This window comes from Mastigoproctus giganteus, chromosome 1 (assembly GCF_048544385.1).
Source record: "Mastigoproctus giganteus isolate SK-2022 chromosome 1, ASM4854438v1, whole genome shotgun sequence".
In the NCBI taxonomy this organism is placed as follows: Eukaryota; Metazoa; Arthropoda; class Arachnida; order Uropygi; family Thelyphonidae; genus Mastigoproctus; species Mastigoproctus giganteus.
This window is the reverse complement of record NC_143575.1, coordinates 75,789,899-75,815,488: the sequence shown is the minus strand read 5'-3', so window position 1 is coordinate 75,815,488 and position 25,590 is coordinate 75,789,899. Positions and strand designations below refer to the sequence as shown.

At 36.8% G+C, this 25,590-nt stretch overlaps 1 protein-coding gene across 5 annotated transcripts in view; it reads right to left on the bottom strand.

The window, feature by feature from the left end:
* Window positions 1–25,590, bottom strand: part of LOC150090899 (uncharacterized) — a 175,951-nt gene that overhangs the window by 3,554 nt on the left and 146,807 nt on the right. For all 5 annotated transcript variants that reach the window (XM_090380587.1, XM_090380581.1, XM_090380573.1 and 2 more), the window contains exon 8: window positions 24,853–24,914. In XM_090380587.1, coding sequence (XP_090236713.1) covers window positions 24,853–24,914 — 62 coding nt within the window. The remainder of the gene's footprint in view (window positions 1–24,852; window positions 24,915–25,590) is intronic.

Here is a 25,590-nt window from a genome sequence, read left to right as displayed (position 1 = left end):
TCATGTTACATTAGTATTAAGCAGTTGCAACATGGCATTCAGAGGTCACCGAGAAAATCTGAATGATAAAAATATAAAAAGTGAAATTTTTTTGTCTATATTGAGCTTCTATCAAACTATGATCCCATATTAAAGGAATTAATTTCAAAACGTGATTACCGTTCAACATATTTCAGTTCAACTATTCAAAATGAATTTGTCTTTCATCTAAGAAAGTCAAAAATGTTATTATTGATGAAATAAAGTCTGCCCCATTTTTATCTGTAATCATGAACACTACCCAGAATGTCACAAAAACTGATCAGATGAGCCAAATATTTCGTTATGTTACTATAAAAACAGAAAATGATATACCATCAGAAATCATTATAAATGAACGATTTTTGGGATTTTATAGTATAAAAGATCAATCAGCTAGTAAAATTGAAAGTGATATTATTTACTGTATAGAATCCAAAGGGCTAGATTTACAGAACTGCCAAGGTCAACGATATGATGGTGCCGCAACAACGAATGGGGCATATAGTGGTGTGCAATCAAGAATATTACAAAAAGTTCCAAATGCCTACTATGTTCATTGGCCGGTGCATAACTTTAAACTTAGTAATTAATGATGCTGTGAGAAAAAGTAGCTGATGTTTCTTTATTTTATGACATAATTGAAAATATTTACTCATTTTTTGCAGATAGTATTGTACGATGGGATCTATTGAATCAGAAATAGAATGTAGATGCAAATGATAGCACTATATCAACAATTACTCTAAAGAAATTGTGTCCAATGCATTGGTCATCAAGGTTTGACTGTTTACTAGCATTGCGCTATAGATGTACAGATGTCATAAAAACATTAGCAAAAATAATATTAGTGTCTAAAAAAAAATACGAAACATGCCAGGCAATTGGCTTGCAAAAAAAAAAAAAAAAAAAAAAATGGAAACGTTAGAATTTGTTTTCCTTTTGGTATTAAATTACAAAATATTGGAATCAATTAAACTTCAAAATTACTGCAACAAAAAAATCTAGATCTCGGCCAGGCAATATGTCATTTAGAGGCATCTTTAAATCCTATGGTTTTGCTAAGAGATAATTATGAAGAAAGTAAAAGTTGTGTGTTTTCTTTAGCAAGATCTTGGGGAATAAATTTAAATTTTTGTAAAAAACACAATAGGAAAGTTAAAAAAATGTTTGAAGATTCAGTTCAAGACGAACAACTTCAGGATTCTGAGTGTTGTTTGGTTTTTAGGAGCATTAGCAACTAAAGCCATATTGCTCCGGGATATGCGGTGGTCATTCCCTGACCTTTCCACATCCTCCGTATTTGGTGGTGACGGGCTTGAACCCCGGTCTAATCAAGAAGCGTGTGCTACACACTGCTGCTCCTTCCCACCTGGCTACGGAGGCGCTTTCAAGATTCTGAAAAACGGTTTAAAGTTGTTATATACTATGCAACAATAGACATTGTGATACATCAATTAAAATGTAGATTTCTTAATACAAAAAATGTTGTAGATAGTTTTAAAATTTTGCAACCAGAAACACTTATCTTTTAGCGACGAAGCTCTGCAACAATCGGCTGTAGAATTTCAAAACTGATACAATAAAGATATTTCTAATGACTTTCCACAGCAGCTATTAAATTTAAGATCATCTTTAGGACAAGAAATTTCATTAATTCAATTTGGGACTTATGCAACCTTAATTTAATTAAAAACACATTGTTATCTGCATTTGTTACAGATGTTATAATGGCATGTTTTATATTCTTGACCTTGCTGGTTACTGTGGCTGGTGTCGAAAGGAGTTTTTTGAAATTAAAACAAAATGCCAATCAGTTCCATTATTTGCACTCTTACCCAAATTCTTTCATACAAAATCTGGTTGATGTTTACAAAGAGCATGGGGAGCGATTCCAATAGGACATACAGTCAATAGAGAAGAGGTATCAAAGAAGGTGAGATAAAGCTATAATGGGTGACTATCTGGTTCTTTGTTCAGGATATCACACTGACCATTAAAGACAAAAGATGTTCAAATGTACATTTTTAAGGAAATTTTGTTCTAATTAAGGATTGAGGATTGTTTCAACTTTTTAATTTATTCTTTACTTGTACAAAGATTAATGTTCCGTTCTGTACAGAACACTGTTAAAAAATCTGATATAGTATTATTACATATTTACTTTTCTTTCAGTTCTGTGCATATCATTAAGCTACACTAAAAATTAAGGTCATATTTGGATCAGCATACCCAAATTCATAAAGAAACACCCAAAAACCCTTTTAAAAATCTGTTATATAGTATAATGCTTGACATGAGAACATTTTTAATAAAGTATGAAGAGGTTTCTGAAATTGAAAATTAATCTCAGCATAATATTCTGTAACACTGTTTGTGGATAAACAATTCTGAAATTTTCATTTCAGTTAGTGACAACTATAGCAAGTTGAGGAAACATCATCTCACTGGCATTCTAGAGTTCACACCTCTGAAAAATTTGTGGATTTTACTTATTAAAGTTGCAATTTATGTTTTTATGATTGATTTTTGCTAATTCAGAAACTAAGCAGAAATAACTTAGCAGAATTAAAGATGGTAACTGAAGCTGTATTACAACTGAGTGGACAGTGAGACACTGTCCGCTCTGTGTAATATCTCGGTGGACACTGAGAATGTGTCCCCCCTTATTCCCAGACTTAGCCCCTGTCATGACGACTGTCATGTTGTTGGAGGTCTAAAACTGCACCACAGCAATGGATGTGTGGGCTGGCACGTTGTCATGATGAAGGACCCATGACATTTTACTGATGAACTACACTTTTAATTGAGTTCTTTGTGCACCACTTCTCTGGATGTTTCCTCCCTTAACTGCCTCAGAACGTTGCAGTAGAACTTTGTGTTGACGGTCTAGCCAGATTCCTTATGGATTCTGACAAATTCAGACAAATTCCTTATGGATAATCCTGTCATAAGATCAGCATGGACTTCACGTTGCTCCTCACTTGTTGGGCTTTCTTCGGTCAGGGCGAAGATGGGCTCTTCCACTGGGATGAATGTTGCTTGGTTTCTGGGTCATACTCATATACCTAACTCTCGTCACCAGTGATGAATGTAGAAAGGCAGTTTTGATCACTCCTGGCCTGTTCTTGAAGATCTCTGCTAACTTCCATGTGATGCTGCTTTTGGTCTTCACTCAGTAACCATGGCACAAACTTGGCCACAATCTTTCTCACGTTCAACTCGTCTGACAAAATCCGCTGACATGTGCAGTACAATAGTCCTACAATGCCACAAATGTTGTGGATGGTCCGCCCGCAGTCTTCATGGATCGATGCCAAAACTTTTGCAACATTTTTTGGGGTGGTGCTCGATGATGGATGCCCAGAGCGATCGTTGTCATCAACCGACATTTTACCGTTTTTTACCAGTAGTAGGTCTGTGTCTGTCACCAAAAGCTTGTTTCAACTTCTTATGGGTTTCTGCTGCTGTATCGCTAAGGAAACAAAACTTGATGCAAGAACATTGCACTCTCACATCAGCCATTGCAACAATCGCAAACTATGCGAAATACACTGCCAAAGAACTGTGCATAAATATTCAATGACTATCCAGCCCGATGTCACGTGGCACACTGACTCACAAAGGATGCATGCAGTGTTACCTAGTACCACAAATTCGTACTTGATGTAGTTCCCACGCAACATTCAAATTTCGGGAATATTTGGGTAGCACCTCGTATGTATATATATATTGTTGGAGGTGCTTTCTGGTTCATTTTGTATTTTTACACATTTTACAAATAGGCTACTTTTATATAAAAATACTGATAAAAGTATGTGCAAACAGAATATCATAGGCTGATATTCTGTTTGCACATATCTGTGGCCATTTATCCCACAAACTGGATTTCTTTTATGCTAAACTGGGTTAAATTCACAAAAGAACTGGATGCAGGGAATAACTTTGATATTATATATTTGGATCTTAGAAAGGCTTTTGATACTGTTGCACATGGAAGACTGCTGCACAAATTGGAGCAGTGTGACATTGGAAGCAAATTGCTGCTATGGATAAAGGGATGGTTGAGGGGGAGAAGACAAAGAGTGGTAATCAATGGACACTGCTCATCGTGGACTAATGTTATTAGTGGAGTCCCTCAGGGTTCAGTGTTGGGTCCATTGTTGTTGTCTGTATTTATAAATGATATTGATGATGGTATATCAAGCTTAATGTCCAAGTTTGCAGATGATACAAAGGTTGGCAGGGTTGTTAAGGGCACTACTGACAGTATGCTGCTGCAACAGGATCTGAAAAGGTTGAGCAGATGGGCTGAGAGTTGGCAAATGAAGTTTAACATTGACAAATGTAAAGTACTACATATGGGAAACAGTAATCCCAGAGTAACATATCAACTCTATGGTACTACACTGACAGTGGTAGAGAATGAAAAGGACCTGGGGGGTAACTGTGCAGGCAGATATGAAGTTTTCTGAGCAGTGCAGACGGACTGCAAGAGTAGCTCATGGTGTCTTGTCAATGATATACAAGAATTTTTCTAGCAGGGATAAGGAGGTGATTATTCCCTTGTATAATCATTTCAAGAAGGATGTAGAGCTGCTGGAACAAGTACAGAGAAGGGCAACAACATTAATGGAACAAAGGGTTGCTCTTACAAAGAAAGGCTTAAGTTTTGCAAATTACAGTGTCTGGAGACTAGGCACCAGCGAGGTGATCTGATAGAGGTGTATAAAGCCTTGAATGGTTTGAGCATGCTCAATGGCGATGGGATTCTTCCTCTTGCTCAGAATAATCACCTGAGAGGGCTTAAATTCAGATTGAGGAAAGACAGATGTAGGATAGATGTGCAGAAATTTGCCTTTAGCCAGCAGGTAGTTGGTTGGAGGAACAGACTTCCATCCCTTGTTGTGGAAGTTGATAGCCTAAATAAATTTAAGGCTCAGCTGGGCAGGTATTTCGAATGAATGGAGGGGTGAAATGGGAATGGTTTTTTTTTTTTTTTTGGCTAATGCTGCATAAGCTTGTTTTCTTGCATCATATGCCTCTACTAATGCTAATTGCTGACAAAATGAATAGGTTCATCAATAGATTTAATCTTTTAGTCTGTATGTAGATTGAAGTATATTTGAATCTACATTTAAGAATGGGAATAGCAGAAATATACCAAGTTAAAACAGGGAGATAAATAATTTTGTGTTAAATGAAAAGAAACTGTAGGAGAAACTGTCAAAGCTAGAAGTAAATAAAGCACCTGGGGCTGATGGAATCTATCTAATAATTAGCATTAGCATTAGTAGAGGCATATGATGCAAGAAAGCAAGCTTATGCAGCATCAGCAAAAAAAAAAACAAAAAAAAACCACTTCCATTTCACCCCTCCATTCGTTCAAAATACCTGTCCAGCTGAACCTTAAATTGATTTAGGCTATCAACTTCCACAACAGGGGATGGAAGTCTGTTCCACCAACCAACTACCCGCTGGCTAAAGGCAAATTTCCGCACATTTATCCTACATCTGTCTTTCCTCAATCTGAATTTATGTCCCCTCAGGTGATTATTCTGAGCAAGAGGAAGAATCCCATCGGCATTGAGCATGCTCAAACCACCCAACGCTTTATACACCTCTATCAGATCACCTCGCCGGTGCCTAGTCTCCAGACACTGTAATTTGCAGAACTTAAGCCTTTCTTGGTAAGAAGATCCCCTTCGTTCCCCTCACCAATCTTGTTGCCCTTCTCTGTACATGCTGAAGCAACTCTACATCCTTCGTAAAAGGAGGTTTTCAGTCCTGTACATAGTACTCAAGGCGTGGCCTGACCATTGCCTTATACAAGGGAATAATCACCTCCTTATCTCTGCTAGAAAAATTCCTGTATATCATTGAAAAGACATCACAAGCTACACTTGCAGTCCGTCTGCACTGCTCAGAGAATTTCATATTTGCCTGCACAATTACCCCTAGGTGCTTTTCATTCTCTACCACTGTCAGTGCAGAACCACAGAGTTGATACGTTGCTCTGGGGTTGCTGTTTCTCATATGTAGTACTTTACATTTGTCAATGTTAAACTTCATTTGCCACCTCTCAGCCCATCTGCTCAACCTTTCCAGATCCTGTTGCAGCAGCATAGCATCGGTAGTGTCCTTAACAACCCTGCCAACCTTTGTATCATCTGCAAACTTGGACATTAAGCTTGATATGCCATCATCAATATCATTTATAAATACAGAAAACAATAATGGACCGAACATTGAACCCTGAGAGACTCCACTAATAACATTAGTCCATGATGAGCAGTGTCCATTGATTACCACTCTCTGTCTTCTTCCCCTCAATCATCCCTTTATCTATAGCAGCGATTTGCCTCCAATGCCACACTCCAATTTGTGCAGCAGTCTTCCATGTGCAACAGTATCAAAAGCCTTTCTAAGATCCAAGTATATAATATCAAAGTTATTCCCTGCATCCAGTTCTTTTGTGACTGCATCATAGTATCGAATCAAACTGGTCACGCAAGACTTTCCCTTAACAAAACCATGCTGTGTCCAAGCTATAACTGAAGTCTTGTCTAGATGATCCTGTAGTGCTTCTTTAACCAGTGCCTCCATTAATTTTCATGGAACAGAAGAAGTTAAACTCACAAGTCTATAATTACTTGTGTCAGCCTTTGTTCCTCCTTTGTGAATTGGGGTCACAATTGCACACTCCAGTCTATGGGTACCTCCCCTGAGTCCAAAGAAGGTCTCATAATTATGGCTAAGGGTTTGCTTACTTCCTTTGCTGCCACCTTTAATATAACTGGATAGATCCCATCCACCCCAGGTGCCTTTTTTATGTTTATCCTCAACAATTTCTCCTCCACTTTCCTCTCAGTTATTACAAAATCATCTAGCTCACTACCTGAGTTTACTTCATCTCTGGCTTTACCCTTCCTGAATAACTCCTCATATGTGAACGTAGATGCAAAATACCCGTTTAGTTTGTTAGCCACCTGAACAGGATCCTCAACTGTTGAACCATCAATATCCAGTGGACCAATCTGATTCATCCCTTTCCTTCTAGTTTACATAGGTAAAGAACACTTTTCTGTTTTTCTTTGCATCCTTTGCCAAGGATTTCTCATAATCTGCTTTTGCCTGCCTAATCTCCTTTGTGACTTGGTTACAGACCAGCTTATATCTATCATAGGCTTCCATGTCACACATTAATTTATATGTATCCCATGCATTTTTCTTCTCTACCATATGTCTCATTAGTTCGTCTGACATCCATTTAGGCCTAAACCTTGAACAATATTTCTTAGTTGGTATGTAAAGCCTAGTAGCCTCCAAGATAGGTTCTTTGAATGTTTCCCATTTTGAATTTGCTGTTGGTAACATCATCAGTTGGTCCCACTGTATAGAATTTAAATACTGTCTCAGACCATCGTAGTCGCCTTTACGAAAGCAAAAACCCTTCCCTTTACCCCTGATGGTACTTACCTCTTTGAGTAAATCCCACTTCAGCACACTGTGATCACTGCCACCTAGTGGTTCCTTTATCTGCTGATACTTAATGCATGAAGAATCACTAATGATAATCAGATCAAGAGTATTACTCCCTCTAGTTGCCTCCCGAACATGCTGATGTAGAAAACAATTATCCAATAAATCCACAAAAGCTTTGCTTGTGTGTGAGTGACCAACCCACAAATTCTAGTCAATATCTGGGAAATTAAAATCCCCCATTATAAGACTCTCTGATTTACTGGCCCACTCTATTTCCTGTACAGTTTTTTATTATACTCATCAGAGTCATTAGGCCTATAGCACACTCCTACTCTCAATTTTGATCTCCCAATGCTTATGTCACACCAAACTGACTCGACACTGCACTGTTCAGCAATGTCGACTGGCTTCACTTCCTTGGATTTTATGTGTTTCTTAACTAATAGCATAACCCCTCCTCCCTTCCTATCCCATCTATCCTTTCTGTACACATTGTACTCTCCAAATTCCAGTTCTGCATTCCTTATATCTGTATGACACCACGTCTCTGATATCCCAACAATATCTGCCTTTGATGTTTTCAGCAATACCTCAACTTAATCAAATTTATTTACTAAACTCCTAGCATTGGTGTACACGCAAGTATACATGCACCTGTTCCTATTCTTAGCTACCCTAACACAACCCATATGTTTACTTGTACTGCAATGACTCCCAGCAGTCTCGGAAATATCCTGCATCTTGTTTTTCAGGCTGCTGCTCATTCCAATAGAAGCAGTGCAAGAATCAATTTTACCTCTGCCAGTGGCTACTGTTAATCTATTAGTCCTTGTATCCCCCTAAGCTAGCAGTTTTCCGACCCACTTAACATTGCCTCGATAGCATCAGCAAATATTCTTGCACCCTTTCTATTTAAGTGTATCCCATCCGTGTAGAAGTGGTCTCTCCTGTTAACAAGTACAGACCAGGCTGAAAAAAATTCTACCCCTTGAGCCTTGCACAATCTTTCCAGGGCCGAATTGATCGACATGGCTCTCATCATATAATCCCTCCTATTGTGTCTGGGCAGAATTGCAGACACTTTCAAATTCAACCCTAATTCACGGCTTTTTTTCAACAGTGACCTGTACTTGTTAAGTAATTCTGCCGGTCTCCTACTCTTAATATCATTAGTGCCAACGTGTACCTTTTGTGCCCTTAAAAGATGATATCTGCTCTACAATGTCCTTTTTACAAAGCATGTTCCCCGTTTCCCTGATAGAGTCACCAACAACTACTAGTTCCTGTGGGACCAGCGCATTCTGCCCTGCGGGTTGCCACTGTGGTGCGTGATGACCAAGTTCAAGCTCTCGTGTTGATGTGGGCAGATGAGAGCTTGATGGGCCCCTCAATTTAGATCCTTCAAGGGCATCCACCCTTTCCTTCAAGCTCTCATATAGGCCCATAACAATGCTGAGTTGTCGTCTGATTTCCTTACACTCCTTACATCGCGCATACACAAAGACATCCCCCATGGCAATATCATGTCCCATACCCGACTGCTCCACAGATATCATGCAAGCAGTGCATTTTAAAAGGCTGTGATTCAGAGGAGAACTGCCCCACTCAGTTCTCCCCCTAAGCCACAGCACTCCATTTAGCTTGAGCCTTTCGCTTTGCTGCTCTGGTCTGAGTCATGATTTCAGTTCAAAATTATAACCCTAAACTTGTATCCCAACACAGTTATAACACTATATATATTTTTCAGTATCGAGTATTATCTACGAGTTCCATTTATATAACTTCCCTATCAAGTTATGTATTAATTAATTATGTTATGTTTGTAATCCAAGTCGTTATATGTATTTAGTTAAAAAGTATAATTTAATTGACAGTGAAGTTAACAAGATTAATAGATTTTACTGATTAATTGATTGACAATATTATATCATATACTATACTATACTAAGCTTGCGGGATATAACATTGCATCGCATAACAATGGCGGGAAGTTACGAACGGTAAATCTACAGACACTTAAGTATTAATTAACTTCTAAATCTCGCTGTCTAAATTCAGAATAAACTAAGGATCCTGACTAGGTCTATAAGCTACTTATAGAAAATAATTTGATATAACAATTGGTCAATAAAGCAGCTAAATATAGCTAAAAAAACTTCTTGTTCAGCAGAGCTGCAACTTGTAACACGTGGATTTGATACCCTTACCAATACTAAGTAATACCTACAAAATCCCTATCTAAGTTAAACTTTAAACAAAGTATTGTAACTAGGAATATAAAGCTACTCTAGAAAATAAGTTAATATGCCAATTTAAGCTAAAAAAACAGAAAAAACTTCTCTATTCCAGTAAAAAAGTTCTCTATTCCAGTAAAAAACTTTGCCTTCCAAGGCTACTCTTGTTCTCAAATCTCAAATTATATTAAAACAAAGTAGCAAGAGAGGTAAGCAAACCTTTTGCCATAATTATGATAGTGCCCCTGGATTCAAGGGAGGTCCCTGTAGATTGGAGATGTGCAAATCTCTCCTATTCACAAATGGGAAGTTCCTAAAACTTGTGATTAGACCTGTAAGCTTGACATATTTTTCAGAGAAAATAATCAGTTGGTAGTAAAAGAAGTATTGCAGGATCATCTTGACAGGAATGCAATTATAAGGAAATCACAGCATAAATTCATTAAGGTGAAATTTGGTTTGACTTATCTGAATAAAGGAACTGAACGAAAAAAATAATTGTGACATCATATGCTTAGATTTAAGTAAACCTTTTTGCACGGGAGACTGCTGTACAAATTAGAGCAGAGTGGCTTTTGGTGGGGGGGGAGATGATGTTGTGGATGAGGGGATGGTTGGGTGCAGAAGAGAAGGTGATTAATTAAAAATTGTAAATGGGCCCCCTTACTGTTTGTAATTCTTATTAATGATACTTATGAATGCATATCAAGCTTACCATCTAAGTTTGCAGTTGATATAAAGAGTAAAATCCGAGTAAGGGATACTGCTAAATGGGTCAGCAAGGTAGCTAGCATTACTACTCCTATTCGTCTAAAACAGGGATTTTCATTGTCACATCCACCTGTTGATCATCTAAAAATTTGTGCCTTTTTGACTTCTTCAGGCAGCTAGTTTCAGTAATTGTTTCTCTTTTTAGCATCCAGCAGTAGTTAGCCATCATATTCATATTCCATGCCTCTTGGTACCTTTTACTATTTCTTTTATATCCTGATGGCAGTGGCGTAGGAACACCTTGGCATTGGGACAGGTTCCAAGGGTGCCACTGACAGGCCACATCAGTATACTGCAGCTATTTAGACACCTGAGGCTAACTGATGAGATGCCGCCCCTCAATGATGCAGAATCAAGATGACAGCACAGGGAGGGTGAAAATTAATTTTCACATGGCAATTCAAGCCTGCATGCATCCTTACATCTGAGTAACTTCTGTGTGGGTAGCACAGTGGTTTCGTCACCGTCCTCCCCACACAGGTGGAAAAGGCCCGGGTTTGAATCCCGTCGATGACGAGAGGAACTTTAATGAGCTTTTTTCACTCCGTGGCTGAGTTAGTCAGTCTCAGGCATAGATAGCAAGGTTTTTCCCTCAGAAATTGGGGTTTTTCGTCCAGCAAAACAGACAAATCGACCATAGAACACATGCAATTAACAGACATAAGATACGCAAGCACGGCAGATTAATTTCATTATTCGCGTGGCCTAAAAATAATAAACTTTTTTACATCTGAGTACATACTGCATAGTACCATAGATCTATTTGCTGTCCATAATGTAACTTTGAAGGGATCAATCAGGCGATCATTTCATCAGCGCATGCTCGAATGCACAGTAGTTCGCAATTCACGCATTGTGTACAAACTGAATAAGTTATAAGTTAGTGTTTTTTTGTGATTGCTATATAAACAGGTAATCATGAATATTGTGATTTATAATTTAAATAAAATAATAAAAGCCAAATTAATTTTAGACATGCCACCAAAGAAAAAAGTGGACATCAGTACCACGTAGAAAGACTGCATAAAGAGGAAATTAGAAAGAAAAAAAAAAAATTCCGCTAGTTTACAAAACTGGCTTACAATTAGCCACTCCAAATTTGAAAGTGACAAAGAAAATGAACATGATTCGAATGAAGATGAAACAAATGACGATGCCACAGAAATGGAAGTCAAAGAAAAAGCTCAAACAGTTGAAGCTATTTTAAAAGAATTAGAAAGTGTGGACAATATTCAGTTGGCAGAAGAAATTGATGGCAGCAATAATATTAACATGGAACATGTAAGTCTGAATTTTAATGATCCGACCACATGGAACTTTAATACCCAACAAAAACAGATCTTTTATGGTGCAACATGGTCCCACACATATAGTCTTAAATACGTATCCTGTCACTAATGGCTGATGTTTCAATAATTCGTGGAAATACAAAAATGAAGGTATTGAAAAAAAAGAGGAAATGGTTATTTTATTGCAAAAAGAAAGATGCAATATATTGTTTTCCGTGCCTCTTATTTGTATCTGGCACAAATAATGTTTCATTTTGCAGCTCAGATGGATTTAAGGATTGGAAACATCTAAATCTAAATGTTCTTTTTCATGAGAATTCATTACAACAACACAAACAATTTCACAAAATGGAAATTATTAGAAAAGGGTCTTCAGAAAGGTGGACTAATTGTTGATGCTGCACAAGCAGCACACTAAGAAGCGAAATTTCGAAATGGTGTCATACACTGACATGTATATTGTTCTGTGCTGAAAATAATTTGGCATTTCATGGACATGCTAGTAATACCAATACTGAAGAAAAAAAATTGTGGCGTATTTTTAAACTTGATAAAATTTGTCAGCCAATTTGACTTTGGTAAGAAAAATGCTCTGGAATCGCATATTAAACACCACACTAATTATTTATCTCCAGAAATTCAGAATGAATTTATTAATTTGTTAGCAACAAAAGTACAAAGTGAAAAAACTTAAAATAATGAATGGGCTAAAGGAATGGATGCATAGTTCAAATATGAATAACTCCTTTGAGGCTTTGCTTCAATGAGCCAATAAACAGCCTCAACTCTGCTGGCTGGTAGAAAATTCCAAAGAAGTTAACTGCAGGAATCAATTCTTTTTCATGATGTCTGTACCATGAGAAGGGTATTCTGGGATCAGCAGATGTTTGGATTTTAGTCTTGACTCTGAATGGTCTGCAGACCCTGTGTAGATTTAAATCATTCACAAGATTGTCAAGTTCAATTTGTGTAGACAGCTGTGGTCCAGAATTGTGAATTTCTGGATCACATCACATTCAGGATATGACAGCATATGTTTAAGAACAACTGGTGCAGGTGATACCATTAGTTCAGGTTCACGGAGAATTAGTCTTATAACTGAAGTAACATTGTTGGGTTACACAATTCCCTGTTTGTCCTTTGCATTATAACATGCTACATTTATGGAACAAAAGTAGTAGTCATTATTAGATCCTGAGGATTCCTTCACACCATGGAAATGGCAAATGTAATGGTTTTCTTTTGACCACATTTACACAATTGTAAGTCCTAAACGTATGTATGGGGAGACATATGTTTTTATCTTGGTCACCTAATTTAAATCTAAAACATGTGACATAAATTTTTCACAAATGATGTTATATCCGGCCTTTTTGTTATAACATAGTTATTGCAATGTAACAAAATATATTTGGATTATTCACACAGCCACAAGTTGCTATTGTCAAAGACAGAATATGAAAAACACGATAGAAGCAAATATTAATTAGCATGACTGCACCAGAAAAAAAAAAAAAAAAAAAAAAAAAAAGACTGCAGAAAAAAATGATTGCACTTCACATTTATATAGCTAACTGACTAGCATGTCTTAACACACAAAGGTATAACACACAAAGACTTGATACTCATCAAGTTGCAAAGGAAGTAGTGGGTATATCGTGTATACATGTAATGTGATCTAAGATAACAAACAACTTTTGTTTGCGAAAAAAGCTATATTGGTTAGGTAAAAATGGATGGGATTTTTTAGAATTAACACTAAAAGCACACCCAGAAACACCAAAGTCTCTGCAGACCGGTGTAATGATAGCAGCTGTAAGGGTTTGTGATACTAGCATTTGGCAAAAAAAGAAGCTGGTTGGGTGGCTACACAGCTCATGTGTCACATATAATCAAATAATCCTTCCTACAATTTTTTTGCATACAAAATTGGCTAAGTCAGGAAACATATTTTAGGTTCAAAATGGAAATATTTATAAATTTATAGTACTACTAATTTATTCATTTGTTTTAAGTTACCTGATAATAAAGAGTTCCACACTAAGCTAAAACCAAAGGAAAATTTGAATAAGTGGAATGCAAAATCACAGAGGTCAGATTGATCAAGCTGTAGTTATCCACTTTGCTCTTCTCTAATTCAAAGGGAATCTCTCCTGTATCCAACAATTTCCTCATAATTTAACCTTAAGGTTCCATGTACTACTCTTTCCACCTCCCTCAAAATTATTGGGTATATGCTATCAATTCAAAGAGCTTTAACTGCCCTTAAGCTGTCATTATTTTTTATAGCAAATGCACTTCTATATTGTAATTGGAGAGAAACCAATTTGCAGTAGAGTACTGAAGAGATAACATGGAATAGTTCTGTTACAAAATCAAAACTATTCCATGTTATCTCTTCAGTTCTTCTTAACCTGAACTAATGGTTAAAATTCTGACACATCATCACCTATGCCTGTAAGTTTTGGTTTCATGATCTTCCACACAAGGAAGCATTGCAATATGTGTCAGAATTTTAACCCTTAAAAGAAACAGCAGAAATAATTAAATTGACAAGTAGGAAGTGGTTCTTCATGCAAATTTTATGAAATATATTGTAACACAAGACATGAAAGATGACGAAAAACAAACAAGGGTGTGAACATAAGGTGAATATATGATTAAACACGAATTTTCAAGGCAAAAATCAGAAGTTGACATATGCTGATGAGTCAACTTATGTGTCAAAATATAACACAAGACCTCAAACATAAAATTTCACGAAAATCTCTCCATTGGGAGTTAAGTATTATATGTGGAAGGACAAAATGAAGATAATAGGCACTTTATGAAAGTGTGCGTAAAAATCGTCATAGATACTGAAGAAAGGAAGTAGTATTGCTAAAATTAACACTGAATACCTTGGAGTATACCATTAATCATTACATAAGAGTAACCAATTTCCAAACCCAAGATGCGAAAAAAGCTCATGTCAACAAAAAGTCAACAAAAACTCCAATAAATTAAACTCCTTACCATAAACAGAAATAAGACTTCAATAACCATAACAAATTCCCATAAAAGAGTTAGCAAAAGCTTAAGATGCCGAAGTTCATGACAACAAATATGCATTTAGTCAAAGCTTAATAAAGAGACGGCACTCACCTCAATAATCTGTTGTGGTTATATGAATCATAAAACAGTAGTATGTTCGTGTCAGACGGCACCTGGGATTTCTCCCATCTCCGCGTGTGTTTCGCTGTATCGAGGACAGTACACTGTCAAGCCAGAGACTTGAAAGTGTGTGGGTCGTGTCTGTGCAGTGTGATATGTTGTGCCCATTGTTTATCCGGCTTATTGGCCGCCAGGCCCCTAGTGGGGCCCGACGTTGCCCATACCCTGCCACGTGGAGGCTAGCCGGGTGTATCCAGTATCACAACAATTTGCTCTGGCAGGTCCTGCCACCTAGTTTCCTGGGATTTCAGTGGCTAGGGCCTATTTAAAAAAAAATAAATAAATAAAATAAAATAAAATAAAAGTTTATGCATTTGACATTAATGCTTAATGGGATTGCTGTTAGGAAATCGCTGGTTAGGGTTGAACACTAAAGAGATGTGTTAAAGGCCAAATAGGTCGGGCAAAATTTTGATGTTATTAAATTTAGACATGTAACGCTAGATAAAAGCTGATAGTGTTAGATATCTTAGAGATTTGCATAAAACCGGTAGAATTTAGATGTTGGTTATAATTTGGCGGCATTGTTAAGGGGTGTATTCGGTCGATTTAGTGAGAGAGAGGGGGGGAGATTGAAGACTGGGGAGGAAACAGATAGAAGAATAGGGACGGATAGAGTAGGCATCCCCAAAGAGGTCAGTGGAGACGAGCCCCACCAGGCGAAATATGGGGGGTAGGCAGGGAGGAGAGGAGACAGAGGTCCGTCTCCTCCATTCCCTGCCTGGGGATGGGGTTTTAAAGGGAACCAGGTTAGAGTACCCAGTTCGGATCGCCAATGGCGTGTTGGCAGCAAAGCCGCAGAATGTCTTCGTCGGTGTCTTGTCCAAGGAGTGTCGAATCCGGTATGAAGGTCCAGCTGCCCATCCCGCTCTTTGGGTGGGATATGTTAGCTGGCAGTGGGGAACCTACCAGGTGAAGGGGGGGAGATGCACACATTTACTTCATTTGGAATGTGCATTCTCACTCTACTTGCATTCTTTTTTTTTTTATTTATTATTTTTTTTTTTATACTTTTTTCTTATTTTATAATTTTTTTTTATTTATTTATTTTTTTTTTATACTTTTTTCTTATTTTATAATTTTTTTTTTATACTTTTTTCTTATTTTATAATTTTTTTTTATACTTTTTTCTTATTTTATAATTTTTTTTTTTTCTTTTTTCTTTTTCACTCAACTCATTCATCTTTTTCTCACACACCAGGAAGGGATGCAATGATGGGTAGCGTAAATTTAAATACTAATTAAAACCAGGGTTAGTGTGCACTTAACTTAGCATTTGTGTTCTTTTTTCTCACGCTTGCACTTTTATTCATTCTTCTAGTTCTCATCTCATTTATTCGACTCTTTCTTTCTGCACTGCACTCTCTGGGCACCGCAACTTACTGTTATTCTTCAGTTGTGGTGCAGGCCTAGCTGCATGGTTTTTTTTTTTTTTTTTTTGCAGGCCAGGGGAGAATGCAGTGATAGTGTTTATGTGGTTTGTAAATGTTTGTTGGTACAGTATATATAAAGTAATGTAAGTTATTTTTAACTTTGTATTCTTTCGGCCAATTACATTTGCTCTTCTGCTCACTCCCATTCACTTTCTCTGCATGCATTCCCATCCCCCTCCCCTACATTGGTTTGGGGCCCCAGGTTCCTACACATGGCATGGTAGTCATGGGGAGTTTTGTTATGTCAGGTTTCTGTCAGGGTGCAGAATACTGCTATCCTAACAGTTTTTAAGTCATCATCTGGGCGTGGTGGGAAACTTGGGCAATTTTACTATTGATTATTGTTTAATTGCTGGGGGGCTGAAATTGCTCTGCGCATTTCGAAAACTTTCTGTGTGAAAGATGCAAAAGCTTTATAATTTTGCTCTTCTATGATGAAGAGATGTTCTTCTCCCCTAGGAAGGGGACCAATCTGTGCTATTAGCTCTGTTCTGGGGATGTCATATATTATACATTCATAGAGAATGTGTGCCCAGTCTTCACTTTCGCCACAGGTGCAGTTTGGGTCATCGGTCAGGCCTAAGGAGGTTAGTTTCGCCTTTAGGGAGCCATGCCCTGTCAATATAAATGTTGTAAAAAGTCCAGGGGCATACCACTTAGGTGGCTTTGGGCTAACCATTGACACCAGTGGCAGAAACCGTTTGGTGACCAGACCTCTGGTTTCCTGCTCCCACTTTGTTTGCCATAGCTCGTGGAGCTTTGTGGCTATTCTTTTTCTTTCATCATTGAAGGTATTGGTTGTATCAAGGGCTATCCCCAGAAATTCTGTGGGTATGCCCTTTTTAAATCTATAATATAAGCCTCTTTTGGCTACTTCCAGGTAAAGTGGGAGAGTTCCGGCCAGCAACTGTAGTGCAGGTGTGCTTACTGTGCGACATGCTCTGGTAATAGTGAGTAGTATTGTCCTTTGTATCGATTCTAATTTATTCCTATTTCTTACTATGGCCGAGCGGATGAACCACGCACCGGCTCCATAGGTGATAACAGGCAGGAACATTGCACGGTATATGATTGCCAAGGTCTTTCTTTTGAGTCCCCAGTCTGCTCGACTGATCCTGGCAATCATACCTGCATAATTTCGCACTTTCTTCGCCAAGTAGATCAAATGGGGGTAAAAAGTTAATTTTGAATCAAAGACCACTCCAAGATATTTTAGTTCTGTTACCATTTTTATAGTGATTGTGTTAATTTTGATTTGTGGACGTCTTCTCATGTCCAAATTACCTTTTAGAAGTATTTGTTTGGTTTTTTCAGGCGATATTTTGAGCATGTGCATTTGTGCCCACTCCTGCAGCTGCAAGAGAGCGGCATTTGATCTTTGCTCTACAACCACTCGTGAGTTGCCTTTTACAAGGAAAATCATGTCATCTGCAAAGGCCAGGCTTTCCACGGGGCCCAGATCCAAGGCCAGAAATTCATCCAGAACAATGTTCCAAAAATGTTCATAAAACAGTAGTGTGAGAAATCATTAGTTAAACTAAAAAGGGTGTTTAAAAATCACGGTAAGGAAAACATGGTTTAAAACGAGTAATTCAAAAATATAGCCTAGAGGAGGAAGGGTGCACCATATCATCCTCTAGTTGTCTGAAATTATCTTAAATTAAAATTAAAAAAGGATTAAGGCCAATAGTCGAGAATGACAGATTTTCGATAGGTTCATCTTCAGTTGGCGATAAAAAGCAGAGCGAAAGGTTGCTGTAGCTCTTAAGTACCCGAAATGTTATGCTGGGCACATGGTAATTTAATTCGCGTGAGATTACAAATGGTAGACAAGGTAACCGGAAGTTTTGTGTTTAAGACGTCAAGATCGGTGTTGAGATTCTATTACGAGGGTTTCCTATAGAAGGAGTTTATAATTTGAATTGAATTTGACGATGGTTGTTGCGGTATCAACTGAGGGGTTGTGATTATGAGTGTGTACATGTTGAGACAGTTCAGTATTTTCTTGCTGCGTCTGAAAACTATGGATGTGGTAGTAGGCGTGTGTGTTTGCGATGGTGAATGATCCAAATTTATTAGTAGTGCTCCCGACGTAGCATGCATTACAGTGGGGTTGACATTTGATTAAATAAACTATATTGTTGATGTCTTTAGTGTTGTAAATGCGGGTTTCTTTATATTTATTAAAAGGGGCTCCTAACTTATTATAAGTAGAAAAATTATAGAGATATCGGTGTTAGTGAAGATAAGACGTAATCGTCTAACGATTTGGCAGTGGTAAGGGAGAACAACACGAACGTTGGACAGGTTGGATTTTTTATAACTGGGTTTAGAACCACTTAAACTACTAATCTTACTTTCAACAGTTGAAATAATTTGTTGAATTAGTTTGATGGGATATTTTCTGGCTGTAAATTTTTCAGTGAGATATTTTAGCTCGAAAGATAGATCATCCTGTGATTGGCAGTACTTGAAGGCATTAAAAACTTGGTTTTAAAGAACTGATTTCTTTACACTAAGGGAGTGATGTGAGAGAAAATGTAGATATCGGCCAGTGTTGGTTTTTTTCCTGTAGATTTTTGCCTTAAGCCTATTATTTTGTTTCATCATCATCATCAGCCATTTTCAATCCACTGCAGGATGAAGGCCTCTCCAGCAACTTTCCAGTTCCTTCTGTTTTGAGCACTGGCCATCCATTTACTACTCAAAAACTCATGAATTTCATCTATCCATCTCCGCCTTTGTCTTCCAGGTTTTCTTCTAGCTCCTCTTGGGTACCATTCTGTTATTTTCTTAGTCCATCTGTCATCATGTCTTCTAGCTATGTGTCCTGCCCAAGACCATTTTAGTTCTTTAGTTTTGATAAGAATGTCCTTTACTTGAGTTTGCTGCCTAATCCATGTGTTTCTCTTCTTATCTAAAAGTCTGATTCCCAATATAATTCGTTCCATTCTTCGCTGTGTAGTTCTTAGCTTCTCTTCCATTCTTTTGGTGAGTGCCCAAGTTTCACTTCCATAAGTCATGGTGGGGAGTATACATTGGTTCATTATTTTACGTTTCAGACAAACTGGGATATTGCTCTTCAAGTATGTGACTATATTTCCTGAATGCTATCCATCCAAAATTTATTCTTCTCTTGACTTCCAGCCATTTATCATTATTACAGCTAATAACTTGTCCCAGATAAGTATATGACTCCACCTTTTCAATTACTGCTCCTTCAATCATTATTTCCCTTTCTGTGGCATACTTGTTCATCACTACTTTTGTTTTAGCCATATTCATCTTTAGTCCAAAATCCTTACTAACTGTGCATAACTGATTAAGATTTTCCTCTAATTCTTTGGGATCGTGGCTTATGACCACAATGTCATCTGCAAATCGTAAATGGTTTAGGTACTCTCCGTTCACATTGACTCCTTTCTGCGACCAGTCTAATCTTCTGAAAGCTTCCTCAAGGGCAGCAGTAAACAGCTTCGGAGATATTGTGTCTCCTTGTCGGACTCCTTTCTCGATTTTAAATTTCCTACTGTCTTTGTCTAGTCTAATAAAGGATGTAGCACTCTCATATATTTTCTTCAAAATCATAATATATGGAGTATCTATGCCTTGTCTTTCCAGTGCCCCAAACATTGCCTTATGCTGTATGGAGTCAAATGCCTTTTCATAATCCACAAATGCCAGGCATAATGGTGTTTTATATTCATTTGCTTTCTCCATTAGCTGTGATATTACGTGAAGGTGATCCATAGTTGAGAATCCTGTCCTAAAGCCAGCTTGCTCTTTCGGTTGATTCTCATCAAGTATTCTTTCTAATCTGTTAGTAATGACCCTTGTGAACAACTTGTAGATATGGGATAACAAGCTAATTGGTCTATAATTTCCAATTTCTGATTTATCTCCTTTCTTATGCAGCAAAACTATGATTGCATTATTCCACTGCTTAGGCATCACACCTTTTCTAATGCACTTTGTGAAGAGCCTTGCCAGTTTTTGTGTTATGTCTCTTCCTCCCAATTTTAACAACTCTACAGTAACTTCATCTTCCCCTGGGGCTTTCCGATTCTTCATTTTCTTCAATGCATGTTCTACCTCATCAGGAAGAATACCGGGTATGTCGTATGTGTTGCTACTTTGCAATCCATCTTCCCCACTACTAGTATCATTCCCTCGCTCCTTGTATAATTCTCTATAGTAGTCTTCTGCTATTTGAATTATGCCTTCTCTGCTGTTTATAAGTACATCATCGCTATTCTTCAGTTTCAGTATCATTTGTCTTTCTGTATTACTGCTCATGGCTACTGATTTAAATCCTTTGTTTTCCCTTAATGCTTGTTCTACTTTTCTTGTGTTAAATCTTCTTATGTCCTCTCTGAGTCTCTTTCTAATGGCTTTGCATAACTCAGTATACTCAATTTTCTCCCTGTCAGTGTTTTTCTTGCTCTTCATTTGTCGTCTTTGGTTCATCATGACAAGTGTTTCTTGACTAATTTTTTCTTCTTTGGATTTCTGTTTCCCTATAGGTTTCTTGGGCTTTATCACTTTCAGAAAGTTGTAATATTCCTCGTCGATATCTTGGTCCTGAGCAGTCTGCAGAAGCTCAAACTTGTTCTTCAGTTCCAGTACATACTGCTTTTTCTCCTCCTCTGTTATTTCAAAGACCTTTGTATTATTTACTCGAGTCAGTTTTTTCCTTTCCTTTCCTACATCTATATCAAGTGTACATCTTACCATTCTGTGATCACTTCCAACATTTACCTTATTCAGGACGGTAACATCATTCACAATATATCTTCTGTTAGTGAGGATGAAGTCGATTTCATTAGTTGTTAATCCATTTGGACTCTTCCATGTCCACTTTCTGTTCACCCTTTTCTTGAAAAAAGTGTTCATTACTGACATTCCTTGAGATTCTGCAAATTCCACAAGTCTTTCACCTCTTTTATTTCTTTCACCAATTCCAAAATTTCCTATAGTTCCTCTTTCTGCGCTGTTTTGCCTTTTTCCAACCTTAGCATTGAAGTCCCCCATAATAATAGTGTAGTGGGTTTTCTGCTCATCTAGAAGACTCTCAATTTCAGTGTACATTTCTTCAACCTCTTCATCATCATGGCTCGATGTTGGTGCATAAATCATTATAATCTTTAGCTTGTACCTCTTAGAAATCTTGAGTATTAGTCTTGACACCCTTGGTGACGTACTTTTGAATTCCAAAATGTTGTTTTTAAAATCTTTATGGACCAGAAACCCAACTCCACCTTCACTCCTTTCACTGTTTCCATTGGTGTACAGCAGATTTCCACTTGATAAACTTATAAGTGATTCATTTCTTCTTCTTGTTTCAGCCAAACCGATGATATTCCAATTCACATTTTCTAATTCCTTTTCCAGCTCTAATATCCTGTCTTCACCGATGAGTGATCGTACGTTATAACAGGCCAAGTTCAATTTCTGTGCATGGCAGCCTGGTCGTACCCAGAGATTCTTAGCACCCTCTGCTTCCACTCTGATCCTCTCGCTGCCGTAAGAGGGAGAGTGAAAGCTGCTGGGGACTGAGGGCCATTTGTATTGTTGTGCTCTCATTGCTGGAGGGTTTGGTCTTTTCCTCTTCACGCTGACCAGGCGTCTTGAAGAGAACCACTCTACACGTTCGTTGCCACCTAAGTGACGTAACAGGGCTTACCATCGAGAAGGTGTGCATGAGTGGATTTTAGGGAGGCAGGCCAACCGGACTTCTCCTAAATCTTCTGTAATAGAGAGATATTGGATCCATCAGTGTTTTAGGCTGAGTGTCTGATAACACACAGGATACCTGTTCCCCCTCTAAGCCCCCGTTGCAATCAGAATGCAATCAGAAAAATGCAATCAGTTTTTTAAGAAAACTGATTGCATTATTAGTTTCTAGTTCTAAGGTGTATTTTAATCTTGGGCAGGGGTGGGCAACTTTTTTCGTCAGCGGGCCAAATGAAATTTTCGTATCATGATGCGGGCCGAATGAAATTTTTGCATCATGATGCGGGCTGGAATAGATTGAACGATTTAATAAAAAAAATCAGAACCTAAAAAAATGTTATATTACTTGAATTACCAAATTATTAATGTATTTTTAAAAAAAATATCTGAATGTCCAATTATCATTGAAAATGCAGCATTCGGCATCAATTTTTCTTTTTTTTTTTAATTGGCTCATTTTATGGGCTATAAATTATATTAAATTAAAAATTGTAATAATTAGAAAAGGCATAAAACATAAAATATCTCGCACCAATATTATTTTTTTCAATAAAAAGTCAAACCCAAAGGAACTTTGTTCGATCGATGCTACAATAATAATTAGGAAATAACTCTTTGACGCTGCGTAGAATCACTTGGTTACTGTTGTACTGGCCGCAATTCCCGATTGAACCGAATTAAGCCGAACGTTTACGGTGAGTGTAGTCAGGTATGGATTTTCTATATTTATGCATTTACCGAGGGGGCCGGATTCAACATCGTCGCGGGCCGGCTGTTGCCCACCCCTGATCTTGGGTGTACTGAATTAAAACTAGTAAAACCAGCTTTAATTAAAACTGAATTGAACGAAATTCAATTAAAACTGGTTTTACCAGTTTTATTTGGTTCATCCACCATCGCAAACACATGCGCCTACTACCACGTTCATAGTTTTCGGACACAGCAAAGAAATACTGAACTGTCTCAACATGTACACACTCATAACCACAACCCCTCAGTTGATACCGCAACAACTATCGTCAAATTAAATTCAAATTATGAACTCCTTCTATACGAAACTCTTGTAATAGAATGGTATTGTCTCAACACTGATCTTGACATCTTAAACACAAAGCTTCCAGTTACCTTGTCTACCATTTGGAATCTCATGCGAATTAAATTACCACGTGTCCAGCATAACATTTCGGATACATAAGATCTAAAGCAACCCTTTTGCTCTTCTTTTTATCACCAACTGAAGATGAACCTATCGAAAGTCCATCATTCTCGACTATTGGCCTTAATCCTTATTAATTTTAATTTCAGACAACTAGAGGATGATATGGTGAACCCTTCCTCCTCTAGGCTAAGTTTTTCAATTACTCTTTTTAAACCACGCTTTCCTTACCACGATTTTTAAACACCATTTTTAGTTTAACCAATGATTTCTCACACTACCGTTTTATGATTCATATAACCACAATGGATTATTGAGGTGAGTGCCGTCTCTTTATTAAGCTTTGACTAAATGCATATTTCTTGCCATAACAAATTCTAAATTACTACTGAATCAAATGCAGCAGATATATCTAAAAAAATATTATGTAGAGCAGATTTACAACCCCAAGAGACAAACAGAAGAAAGGAAAGCTTGGAGAAAAGTCTCAGTAAGTCACAAACATAATTCTCTCTGAAACTAAGAATTTCCAGGGGTAAAAATTATAAATTTTAAAATTTACCATCCATAATTAGTAAAACCCTTAAAAAAATTATCCTGATTGAAGACTGGAGCTGGTAGAAATATTCAAAGAAATGTGCAAAGAACAGCCTGGAACAGTTGATCAAATTCTAGGGTCTGATGAGGACCACATTCAGATTAAATGGACAGGAAACACAATTGTTATTCCTTAAAAAATCCACATATAATAATATCAAAGGAATTAAATACCAGGAAAAATTGTATGGGCTAAAATTTGATCAGAAGTGTTGTTGAAACTTTCTTTTTTGCTGACACAGTCACAGATAAAATCTTCCTGGACATATTAAAAAATAATGCTGTCCAAGCTATTGCATCCAAAGTTAATTTAAAAGATGCATTTTTTGTGCAGATGAGATGTCCCTTTCATTATGGTAATATTATACAAAAGTTTTTTTAATGGCATATTTCTTGGAAGATGGTTATTGAACAACCGCCAAGTTTACCTGATTTAATGCCACTTTTTTTTTTGGGAGTAAGCATATTAAAGATAGAATCTACCATGTTAAAAATAGAACTCCTGTGAATTTCAGCATGCCACAATCACAGAATGTGAACCATTATCAGTGAGATAATGCATATCAACCTGTCAAGACATTAGAATGAAACTGATTTTATGAATGCCAAAATTGTAGAAATTTTGAACACATCTATACTAACATAAATTATATCAAATTTTAAGTTGATAGGTAACCTACTTTTACTTATTACAACAGATATTCTCTGTAGACTATTTTATAGCAGCGTTCAAACACATTTCCTTACTTTTGGCCTACCTGTATTTCTATTTGAAACCATAATTTATAAATATTTTGTTTTAAATAATTTTTTGCTTTTAAATTTTCCCTAATTTTTAATATTTTAATTAAATCTTTAAACAGAATAAAATTTAATTATCAAATATTTATGTTCCTCTTTGATATAAAAAAAAACAAACTTACCCTCTCCCAGAAGATCTAGAGGTGGTTCAAGTAGACTGTGTCTATATTTCCATAAGTATGTCCTTTAAGATGAGAAATGAACGTAAAACATCAATGGAAAGAATCAAATTTATTTTATAAAAATGAAAAATTAAACAATAAGCATGCAACTCATGGATTAATCAAATGCAAAATATATGTTAATAATTTTAAATAAAAAGAAAGTGGATATATATGTTAATATATATATATATATATGATAATATATTTTAATTAATTAACATATAGAAAATAAATGTTAATTAATTAATATATAAAAAAATATATGTTAATTAATTAAATGCACTGAATCATACTCCAGACCTCAGTAAACAGTATTTATTGATTTCACTCAATCTTATGGCCATCATGGAAATTTTACAAAAATATTTATTAAATATTGAAACACAGTAAAATCTCATCATTCAGAATCTGGACTCTTGAAAATTTAACACCTTTTGGAAAAAAGGTGTTGGAACAATAATAAAATTTAAAAAATGTAAAAATAATAAAAGAATCTATTCAGGACCTGAAAATAATGCAAAAAGTTTATAAGACAAGTTTCTAATTCTGAAGAATTACAAAGCTATGGCTTTGAATTAATTAATAAAAAATGCACTGAATCATATTTGAATTAATTAATTAAATGCACTGAATCATACTCCAGACCTCAGTAAACAGTATTTATTGACTTTACTCAACAATTTATTAACTTTATTA